This window comes from Euprymna scolopes, chromosome 7, assembly GCF_053919585.1.
Source record: "Euprymna scolopes isolate OS-2025 chromosome 7, ASM5391958v1, whole genome shotgun sequence".
Taxonomy (NCBI): Eukaryota; Metazoa; Mollusca; class Cephalopoda; order Sepiida; family Sepiolidae; genus Euprymna; species Euprymna scolopes.
The window spans coordinates 81221156-81233425 of record NC_136488.1 but is presented as its reverse complement, the minus strand read 5'-3'; the positions used below and the strand labels follow the sequence as shown (position 1 = coordinate 81233425).

The following is a 12270-nucleotide window of genomic DNA, read 5'->3' as shown; positions in this document are numbered from 1 at the left end:
GTATGGCATGAAGGTCTTCTCAGGAAAATCAGATCATACAGTATCACTGGAAGAATACTCAACATAATTAAATCCTTCTGAAATAAGAGAAAAATTCAGGTTGTGCTTGACGGTCATACATCTAAACAATATGATATAAATGTGGGAGTGCCTCAAGGACCTATTATTCTGAATATTGATAAATGACCTCCCTGACAAAATTATCTGTCAGATGGGTATATATGCTGATGACACCACGCTCTATAACAGACAACAGGAAAACAAATGAACACATACCTAAAGAAATGGCAGAAACACTAGAAGATGACCTCCAATCTCTAGTGGAATGGGGACAAAAATGGATGGTCACATTCAATGCTGCCAAGACTAAACTTGTTTCCTTCAATAATTACAAGAAACCTTCTCTACCACCAATAGCAATGGCCAAAGACTTTATCTGAAAGTACATCTTTTAAACTTCTCGGCCTAACATTCACAGGAAACACAAGTTGGAACAATTACATTGAGAGCATTGCCTGGACCGCTGTGAAGAAGGTAGGTTCTCTCTACCATGCTAGAAAGCTACTAACGCCCGAAAGTATCCTATACCTCTATAAGGCCACAATTCGCCCATGTATGGAGTACTGTTGTCATATTTGGGCTGGTGCATCTGCTACTAGTCTCTCGCTCCTAAAGGTTCAAAAGAGAGTCCCTAACCTGAACTGTCATCTAAGCTTCAGCCTCTGTCCCATCGATGAAATGTAGCATCCCTCTGTCTGTTCTACAACAACGGTGAATGTTCCGGCGAACTGAAAACACTTGTACCCCGGACAAGCAGCTAAATCCCACCCCTTCACAGTATAGATCCCTAGATGTAAGAGCCTTCTACTCCAGTAGTTTCTTCCCCAGAAACTCTAGACTTTGGAATTCCCTTCCGGGTTCCTGCTTTCCTAACTGTACTGACATGCAGAAGTTTAAGTGTAACGTGAACCGACATCTTGCTGCTCAACTCCCCACATAGTACCCCTGTAGCTTATGTCCCTGATATTAGCCCCCTACATCAAAGTAGCAATGTGACTTGTTTGGGGGTGAAGATGTAATTTAAAAAAAAAAAAAAGATTTGTACTATTTTTAGAAATAGAAAATATTGCATTTATAGTAAATAATAAATTGCCAACAACTAAAGCATATGCTGTGACTAAAAATTATAACCGATACCTTGAGATCTTAAGTTTGTGGATCTACCAACTGAGCTATTTGGACTTTCTTTTAAATAGACTAAAATAAAGTATGAATTATGAAAAAAAAATAAAGTTTTTTTTTCTGGTTTATCAGTTTGGAGTGTTTTTGTCATTTTTTTTAAATTTCTTAAGTTCAGGGAATATTTTTATGGGTTGGTGACTTTTTTGATGGTAACCCAGCGAGGATGGACACTAGGGCTTCTATTGAGACACCATCTCTAGATGATTGCCTGCCAAAAGTTAAAAAGCGCTTCATTTACCCTCAAACAGAGAATAATAGATTCAAACCATGATTTTGAAATTGACTGTGCACTATGTCAGTCTATAAAAGTACTGACAAATGTTTCCAGTAGGTATTTCAGCATTTATTGGTCTCTTTTTTTTTTTTTTTAGTTCAGCAATAATGAAGAGGGTATCGTAATCTTCATTGTTTTAACTGAATTTAAGCTTTTCTTTCTCTGCAATATTTTTATGTTCTAAAAATTTGAGAGCATAATAATTAGGAGTTTCGAGTCAGTTTTTCTTTTTTTAATCTATAATTTTCCCACCATTCAATTTGGTTAAATGGTCTTTTAGTTTGTGATTTGTTCCCATTTATTTTGCAAGCTTTATTTATTGGAAGTTTTGTTTAGTTTGGAGTAGGCATGTGAACATCTAATGGCAAAAAAACTGAAATTAAAATGAATTTTCTGAACCTAGGAAGTGGCTCACAACTTCCCTACAGATTTCTCAAGCAGGGATGGAGTAGGGGGGCGTGCATGTGAGAGGACAGGGTCATTCTTTGATGAAACAGTTTTCTACCTCTCCCTACCTATATTTTGAATCAGCTTGAAGTATGAGGCAAACAAATCAAGTCTGGACTGAAAGAGGGGAGAAAAAAAAAAAAAAAAAAAAAAAGGGACAAACCTCTAGTGATTAGGCAAACATTGCTTAAAAAGAAAAAAAAAAAAAAAAAAAAAAAAAGAAACTGAAATACTAAATGTAAACAAAACATAATAGCAACAACAAGCACTGATGACATTGAGTATTGCAATTGCTCTCAGTTTTTATCTTGTTTCCTTCTTGAATAAATATCCAATTTTCTGAAAACTAGAAAAACTTTAATCAAATAATGCCATCATCTAATACAGAATGTATAAATCTGTTATGCCTTGTTTGCGATTGAGATTTTATTCATTTTGAAAAGCATCATGCGAGAGATCCTGGGTTTTTATTATCACATTTGAGAAATTCAGGATTTTATGAGAGAATGGTTTTTGGTTTAGTTTTCCAAAATGTTTCCATAATGTTGTGAGGTTGGATCATATTCAGTTTAACATACGTTTTACAAACTGGCATGTGTTGTACAACTTTTAGAAAATGAATTCCGAACTAACCTATCTCAAGCCAGGTCTTTATGTATCCCTCTTTCTCTCAAATACATGCTTATCGTTTCTCCATTTTCCTCGACTTTTCCCTGCCATCGGACCCTGCTATTTCAATAGTTCTACATCTATTAACCAAATAATTTTGATTCATTCTGTCAACGTGACCATACCAATGGTGCCTCCCGTTCTACACACATTTTCTTATACTGTCCAGATTTAATCTTCCTTTAAGAGTATAAAAAAATCTAAGCTGATCTTTAAGACTCACATTACATAGTCATTGTCACATTCTCATATATTATTTCTCTCATTTTTCAACCCTCACCAACAAGGGTTCACCTCACTACATCATATTGCATATATATGCTATATAGACTTTTCTCTTGGTTAACAGCGATAATGCTCTGCTGGTGAGTAATGGCGGAAGTTCCTTTAATTTACTCCAACCATTGTTCATTCTTATAATCACATGATGGTCGAAAATTACATCAATAACGGATGAATTAGAGATTTTTGTTATGTGAACAATCTCGGGCAATGACCAGGTGGTCTTGCTGATTCAAATGGTTTAGTTGGTGACGCAAAATACAAGAAAAAAAATAACTTTAAGAATGAGGAGTCTGATAATAACCTTAATAATAATATTGGTCTGTGATGGGAACTGTTACATGGTGTCGAATAGTAATGTTTTGTCTTGGATATGACCTTCAGGTCAAGGTTTTCAATTTTTGCCTGTGTGGGAAAACTTCTGATGGAATTTGCCCTGATTGGCTAAATCTGACCAATCAGGGCAAATCCGAGTTTGACGTAATGACGATGGATTGACTGGATGAGAAAACCAGACTCCTCAAACCACACACCACTACCTTCCAATAAAAGGATGCGTAGAGCGTTTTTTTTTTTGACAGTCGAGACCAGTTGAGATTGAGAGTTGGGGCTGTCCACTCCAATACCCCATCTTGTGCTACACCCTAGTCACTGACAGTCAGATAAAGAGGGAGAGAAGAGACAATCAGTTGTCGAAACTGTCCAAGCAGGTTACTTGTTGAAAAGAAAAAAAAAAAAAAAAAAAAAAAAAAAGACATTGCACATATTTTTTCTTCTGATCATAACTGTAAAAATAACATTTTTCTTGTATTCAAAAATTATTTAATAATAAATTTTTATAAACGAAAATCCAAGATTATGTCTGGAGTCAGTTACTTGTTGTGTATGGAATGTGTGACTACCTTGCAAACGAATGATACTAATTGAAAGTAAATTCTTTCAGGAGAAAGCAGGCAGGATAGAGATTGGCCAACCCAGCGCATATGAACTGAAGCCCACGACATGTTTATTCCTTGAAGACTGAGTAGTGCACTTTGTTTTTTTTTGTTTTTTTAATTCTTTAAATTTTGATCTTTACCTGTGAGCCCCTGTTGAGGCAAGAAATACAGGAGTCTCACATCAACCCCGTCATCATAGAACCGACCAATACCATGCCATTGAACTTTCTTGGGTATTCCGAATTGGAGGCACCTAGGACTATACTTTATGTACCAGTGAACACTACAGTTTTCAGTGTTATATGAGCACCTTCTTGTGCTTTAATGGTATCACCCAGGTAAAACCTTTAATCTCAATAGCGTTGTCATCCAAATATACTTTTTCCATCTGGCTCCATTGGTTGACACCTATTGTACACAAACCAGCTATCATCTCTCAATCAACAGTCTCTTATTTAATACTTTCCGCACTATCAAACATGCTCTGATCCGTCCCATCACTGCAATATTGCATCCCAGTACTTTAACGGAATGTGCACTGACAAACTCATAGAACTGATGCCTCCTCGATGTAAATATTTCTGATTAACCAGAGAAGCAAAATCCCACACCTTCACTGTAAAACCTTTTACTCTAATAACTTCTTTCCTTAAAAGGCTAGACTTTGAAATTTCATCCCTATTTCCTGCTTCCACAACTGCATGTAGAAGTTTAAATGCAATGCAAATAGACATCTTGCTGCTCAACTCCCTTCTTAGAGTGTCCTTGTAAACATGGCCCCGAATTTACAGTAGCCCTTTGTCTCAGTGGCAATGTACATGGTTTGGGATGAATATGAATAATAAAAATTTCTATGGAAATTCTTGTACACCCAATACTTACAAGTACCACAAAAAAATGGACTTGCTTTTCAGAAACTGTGTAGAACTTTTCTTTTTAGCAGCTATCCAACATTGCTATCTGTAATCATCATTTTTGTATTGGTAACATTCACTCGCAGACATCTATTTTCTATAGCATTCATTCAAATCTTCAACTTAAAAAGATGTAACATGTAACAGCTGGGCGCTTCTACAGAATTGAGAAGAGATTTTGTAGTCGAATGTGAAGTTTTCAGATAAAAAACAATGGTTTCAACTGATTATTTTTGTCGATTCTTATAAGTCATAATGGTAGCTTCCAAATTATGCAGTTGAAATTACCTGAATATTACTGAATTATATAAAAAAAAAATAACTTTAATTGTGTTAGCAGGTGAAAAATTTCAACCATCTTGTGTTAAATCAAAACGGAAAATTACCTCCCTTTTCAATTGTGTTTTATGATTCTTGACACCAAAATTTTATTTTTTTATTTTCTTTAATAAATAATTTTATACCTATCAATTTTCATAATTTTTGGATATAATCATCTAAAAAATACGAGGAATACATAGATGCCATGGTTTTCATGAGAAATTCAGCATTACGGTTTTTGAAATTTCGTCCCAATAATCTAGAAGCACCAAAAGTTGTTTGGGGCTTTTCTTTTTATGCTTCTTACTCCTGTTAATATTTGACTGTGTAGCACAATGTACAAATGTCCAAGATGCCAAACACATAAAGCATTAAAAGGTGAAGAAGTTTGATGCTGACAGAATTTTGGATGCCTTACGTACTCAATGTTTTTGGTGGTTTGCTTATGTACAGGGTGCCACCTCCTGTATCAACTCAATAACATGCATGGATATCCAGGCACTAGGGAGTATGGTATAGAAAGGAAGATCTGGTTTGAATGTGCACAAAGTGACTTGACTACTTACAATATGACTGATGTCAGCCCCCTGAATCGGACCGTATGGAAAGCAGGCGTGAAGCGTTGCTTAGTGTTGCCTAACTTAGAATTTGAAACACTCATAACACCTTAAATACAAAAATTGATGGGTAGTGATGTTGCAAACGATTGTTAATTACACACACACATACATAGGGTGTCTCAAAAAAAAAAAAAAAAAAAAAAAAAAAAATGTACTCATGCTTATTAGCATTGCCTGGACAATAATGGTCATCTATTTGACCATTTACGAACATGATTCTTTGATTACATTTGCTTTCTGTATTAAAAGCTATTCCATTTCTCTATGTTTATAATGTTTTCAAAGTGTAAGTACACTTTTACATCTTTTAAGACACCCTGTACATATAACTAATGTTTTCTTCTGTGATATTTGCCCTATAAAAGCTGTTAAGAAAATGGAGAGAGAGAGAAGTTATTATGGTATGTTCATTCAAATAATTTGTATTTTTATATTTGTTTTTTGTAAAATAATATTGGGATTTATTTAAAAGTATACGTACCGGAAGGTTCCAATTATGTTGTTCAAGTATTTCAATACACAAATTAAAATTTTCTATTCTTGTGATTTCCTACAAAAATGTAAAAGAAAAATATTCAATAAAAATGTGACAACAGTTCAGATATATATACTATTATTCAAATATAAATATTAATACCACAAAGTTTATTTAGCTCGATAGCGCAATACTACAGCTATAAATTCTTTTACAATATGACACTTCACTAGGTACATTCATTTCTATGCTCATCACCAAAATTTTTAGACTTTATTTACAGATAATTTTATAAAATCAATATTAGAATCTCTACAGTGCAATGTAGATTTCAATGTATGGTGCACTAAGTGACCGGAGAGGCATATGAAGCTTCCTCCCAATACACTGAGGGGTAGAGGGTCTCTAATTAGAGCAGATAATCAATTGAAAAATGGGTGATTTCACTGATTTCAATGACAAAGTATAGGAGGGTAGAACATTTGTTGATCTTCATTCAATCCTGGACAACATCGGGTCTCCCTGCTAGTAATAAATAAATGTAATTAACAGAAAATGTGCATTTGTCCAAATTAAATCCAATCAAGACAAGGATGATAATAGATTAAGTAAAGAAACATAATATTTGCAAGTCTTCAAATTATATAACACCATTTACTTGTGAGGAGTTTCAAAACTGAAAGTCGTTCGGATTGGTAAGTATACTAAATCAACAATTTTCTAATTAAAATGAGATATATGTCTATATATAAAATTAGATAGGTGTGTGGATAGTGTTGTCAGATCAAGTTATGGTCAGCTTTGTGCTGAGTTTTGGGTGAATAAAAACTTGCTTTCAAATTGATCACCAGAACTGATGGGACCTGATAAGAGAAAGAGTCCTCGTTATTTCACCTTAAATTGGAAAAGAAGAAATGTTAATCTGATAATGAAGAAAGAACCTTAATTTCACTTTTCCTTAGGACTTGGGAAATAGGGATAATTGACATTTTGATAAAGCAATCAAGACATGTTGTTGTGTCAACAGTCTCCACAATATCTGGTCATAAGTGGTTGGACCATCTGCCTCGCATAGGCCACAAGAAATATCTACTTTTGTGATAATCAAATAAAATGGATAGTAAAGAGTTGATGTTAAAATGATTTTATAAACAAACAAGAAATATGTCCGACAGAGTTCAGTACTGGTCACCGGGGTTGATTATTTATTGGTACAGGGAGTGAATGAACTTTTAAAACTGTGCCAACTGATAAAACTGCTTATCAAAGCTAACAAAATAAAGCAAATAAACAGAAAGACCACCATCGCTGTGGGTGGGGGAATGATTAACTGCCTAAAGACACTTTTCTGTGGTTAAAATTTTGATAATGATTATACAAAGAGGAATTGTGATTGACGCCAATTTAGAAAATGCATTCATAATTATGAAGATCTGTGTTCAAGGAAAGGAGGAACCTCCCAGTGTCAGAGTAACAGTGAGAGATTGAGACCCATGAAGAAAAGAGGGATAGACTTAAAGATTCGCTGATCATTCATGGTCTTGCAAGTCAATTTCCCTACAGAATCGGGAATTGTGATTATTACTAGTAACTTGAAATGATAATGTATTATTGAGAATTCTGGCTGTCAATATAATATGAAGCATAGGGAGCTTTGACGACTCTACTCTGCTCACCCACCGAATCCATGCTGTTAAGTGATTACCTCAACTTTGGATTGAGATGGCTAAACTTGAAAAATGATCAGATTTTGGCAATAGCACCATCCACCAGACATGAACATAGGATCTTAAGTCAGACACCTGTAATCTTTAAACAAATAATTATTTTGCTTTATACAAAAGAATCAGTCTTGATATGTTATTCTTTTTTTTTTTTCTCTCTCTTGGTTTGAAATACCCTTGCTCCACAGTAATACCAAGACCGTCTTAAAAGACAAGATGGCCGGTGAGCAAAAATAATTTAATCTGCTGACGTCATCACGGATAGTCCATACCGGTGACACCGGTAGTCACCGGTAGGCATTCGTAACGTCTTGAAGTCAGTGTAATATTTCTTTTTTTATTAAAATGCCTTCACGGTGCATCGTTCCAACTTGCTGAGGAAATTATCGTAAAGGACCAAAAAGTGACAGTATTTTCATTTCCGAAAGATAAAGAATTATAATGCAGTAAAAAAAAAAAAAAAAAGATTTTACACCATCTCCATTCAGCAAAGTAAGTTTTAACGTGCCCCCCCCCCTGTATTTAACACGATGTAACTATAATTTAATTCAATATTATCATCCTAAATGTTCTACCATTCAAAAGAAGAAGCTTCAAATAAATTGCTAATATTAAAAAAAAAATTTTTACAGCATACAAAACTAATGAAAATGCGAGACAACATCGACTCTTTAAAACACGATTTTTTTTTTAAGCTGTTGACACACGTTTAAAAATCTAACAAAAATTAATTTTCCTGAAATTTTTCAATATTTAAAAATAAATTATGCCGGCTGATAAAATTTTAAAACTTTTTTTTAAAGCTAGAAAGATAAAATTTAAAAATACTTATTTTTATATATATATATATATATATATATATATATATATATATATATAATATGAAACTAAACTAAAAAAAAAAAAAAACGCGCGTTCACTCGTGGTCTTAAACAGTGTTGGCCTTCGGGACCAGATCAAAGTGTAGTATCTGTTCTCCAGATGCTGCATTCTATTTCTTGTTCTCTTTCGGTGGAGGAGAAATCCTTCACGACTGAGACAATTTTTATTTTTGTACCTTTTCTCCACGTTAAAAAACGACCCTGGTGTCTAACTCTGTCCCGTGGGGAGGCATAGTAAATAAGTACAATTCATTTCATTAACGTAATTGGGTTTGTATTACTGTACACATAGATTCGAAAAAGTTGTCAAAAACAAATATATAACAAATAAATGTTATCAAAGGCAAGATAAGTTACTTTTCTACCAAATATTTTTCGTGTTTTTATTCAATGTAACATGTTTATTCACCTCGAAAAACATAGTGTTTACCGATGTATTCGAAAATTCAAGATGGCGTCTGATTCTCTCTTTAACACGGTAAGTTTGGGATAAGGTGTTATAAATAAAAAACTATACAACATACTATTAAAAACCCGCCGAATATATGTCAACCTATGTCACGGTAACATATATTGAGCGAGTTTTTAACAGTATTTTATCCGGTTTTGTATTTATAACACCTTTTCCCAAACTTACCGTGTTAAAGAGAGAATCAGACGCCATCTGGAATTTTCGAATACATCGGTAAACACTATGTTTTTCGAGCTGAATAAACATGTTACATTGAATAAAAACACGAAAAATATATCCAGTTTGGTAGAAAAGTAACTTATCTTGCCTTTGATAACATTTATTTGATAACATTTATTTGTTATATATTTGTTTTTTGACAACTTTTTCGAATCTATGTGTACAGTAATACAAACCCACGTATTTTAACAAACTGAAAATATGGATATAAAAAAATGATTTTGCATGTTATTTTTGTTATGTCGTGTTATCTTAAATAAGAAACATGCTTTTTTCTTTAGGTTAATTTTTTTACTGTGCAATATTTCATGAATTTATTAAAAATATTGTTTTTGATTTTGAAAAAATATTGTGGTTCATTTTGATTTAAAAATATTCATTTTGATTAAAAAATATTCATTTTGATTTAAAAAAAAATATTCATTTTGCTTTAAAAAAAAAAAGTTTAATTTTAATATTTGTTTATTGTCTTAACTCATATCAAATGTTTTGCTTGTGTTCTGCTTCAAATATTCATAATCTTACATGCATAATTTTCATTTAATTATATTAAATAAACTTCAAGTTTATTTCAAATCAAATCGTGTTCCTTCACTTTTTTAAAATGTAATTTATAAGTAATTAAAGAACGCATTCTAATCTTTAAAATCTATAATACAACGAAATATTCAATTGCTTATAATATACTTAAACAAATAACTTGTGTTTTTTTTTAATTTTTTTATTATTAATATTAGATGAGTTTCAGTATAAATCGTGTTCTTTCTTTATTTCTTTATTTTAATCCAATTTTGAAGTTTTGTAACGCTGTCTGTAAAAATTACTGTTCATTATTGACAGTCTAAGAGTTCCACATATCTTGCTTGTTGGGACCTCGGCGATGACGTCATTTTTTCAGCTGGCCGGCCATCTTTATAACGAAGGCCACGGTAATACAGACTTTGGTGACCAGTGCCGGATGATTTTCCCTCTTCATCATATAAAACATGAAGAGAGTGGTGATTTGTCAGACCAGGACCATTCAAAATCCAGGGCCTTTGCCAGAGTAACTGCCAAATAGAGTGACCAACCAGAAGCTAGAATGAACGAATTTGGTGACAACATTACTGGATTAGTAAGAGATACAGGTGTATATGTTGTTTATGTACTTTTATGTATAGGATTCACTCCTAAATCATTATGAATTTTGGAACACAGCTGCTAGGTGTAAGGGTGGGTAATAAGGACTATATTTAGTTTAATTTAGTTTTATGCAAAGAAATTGAAAGCTCTTTGTGAAAATTAGGCCACCCAGCATTGCCAAGTCATATGCTTAAATATATTTTAATTCATTCAAATTACATATTTGTTATTAAAAAGACAATTCTCTATCAATTATTATAGTGAACCTAATATAAAGAAGGTAGATCAAAACTAAAAATTATATATAGCTTGGATGCCATCAGCTAGAATCGAAACCAAAATATACAACTCTCCACCCTCATCCCATAGCCTCAGAGCCATGCCCATACGCACATATTCACCTGTCATCCCTTTTTTAAAATATGGAATCGCCTGATCGTCGAAGACAAAATTCAAGCAAAGAGCAGATGATCCAGAGTTGAATAATTATATAGATATTACACGTCAATTTGTAAATATTTCCAAAATTTCATTTTCTTTGGAATAGTTAAGTTTTTACAGGGCATAATATAGCCCACCACCCCCTTGAAAATTTAAATATTTCAGATTTTCATTAAATTTGATAATTATTAGACACCAATTCCCTGAATTTTAATTTCTTCTTAAGCAGTAGCTTTAGCCTTAAATTTTAGAAATTTTCAAGTATGAAAATTACATATTGTTTTTAATGTCTCAAAACCACCCGTGAAATCGTTTTTTTCTGAAATTTGTATGAGTAATTTTTTTTTCAAGCTTGCTCTTTTCCTTATGTTCTTAAGATTATATTTTTTTCTATATTTATAAAATGGAAGACTAAACTCTTCATAATAATAATGATAATAAAAAAAAAGTAAATTGCAACCTCTACTAGTCCTGTAGCAGATAACTAATAAATAAATGACTGCTACTTGATATAGGCAGCAGTTAAATTCTTTTAGTATTGACCAACGAATCTAGGCTGAAGATAACTCCTACCTTACTCCTTTTTTTTTCTCCTCTAGACTACATAGGCCCTGTGAAAGAGGGACCGATTTTCAAACTTCCTTTTAAAATATAGCAGTACAATACTTAGTTGTCTTTGTTTTTTAAAGGTGAATAGAAAAGGCATAGTCGATGCATTTTTGGCAGCTGAGAAACTCTCCCTTTCCCTGTTTTATTCTTCAGTTCTTATCTACAATGAATGAGTGGGATTTCTGACAAAGGAAGAAAAAATGCTGTATAATCAGTCGGTAGATTTAAGTGAATAGTAGCTAGAGATGACTAAATTCTCCTCCTATTCTTTGTTGCCAAGTCTCTAATAAGGGTGCTGGAGGTAAACGTTTTCTTGAGCTGACATTATCCACCTGATAGTTAGGGGCCTGAATCTTGGATTAACTCTCAAGGAGGCTATTCTATCATGAGGTAATACTGGTGCATTGCCATTTGGTGAATGGAGTCTGGACCATGCAGTAGCTTTCAATGGGGCCTCTTAGTGCTATATTAGTGGGAACTATTATGGATTTTCCTATTCATTGATCTACAAAAGTCTTCCTTTTTCACTTTCTCTCTATCACCCCCCCCCCCTCCGGCCTTGCTCTAAACAACTTTGTTGACCTCTTCCCCACAAACCTAACTATGAAAAATTACAACAA

The 12270-nt window shown here is 33.3% G+C and overlaps 1 protein-coding gene across 1 annotated transcript in view; it reads right to left on the bottom strand.

The window, feature by feature from the left end:
- The window catches only part of LOC145279799 (FAS-associated factor 1-like), a 92277-nt gene that overhangs the window by 45380 nt on the left and 34627 nt on the right, over positions 1 to 12270 (bottom strand). Inside the window, exon 2 of the mRNA XM_080131137.1 lies at positions 6189 to 6257. Within this exon, the coding sequence (XP_079987263.1) occupies positions 6189 to 6257 (69 nt within the window). The remainder of the gene's footprint in view (positions 1 to 6188; positions 6258 to 12270) is intronic.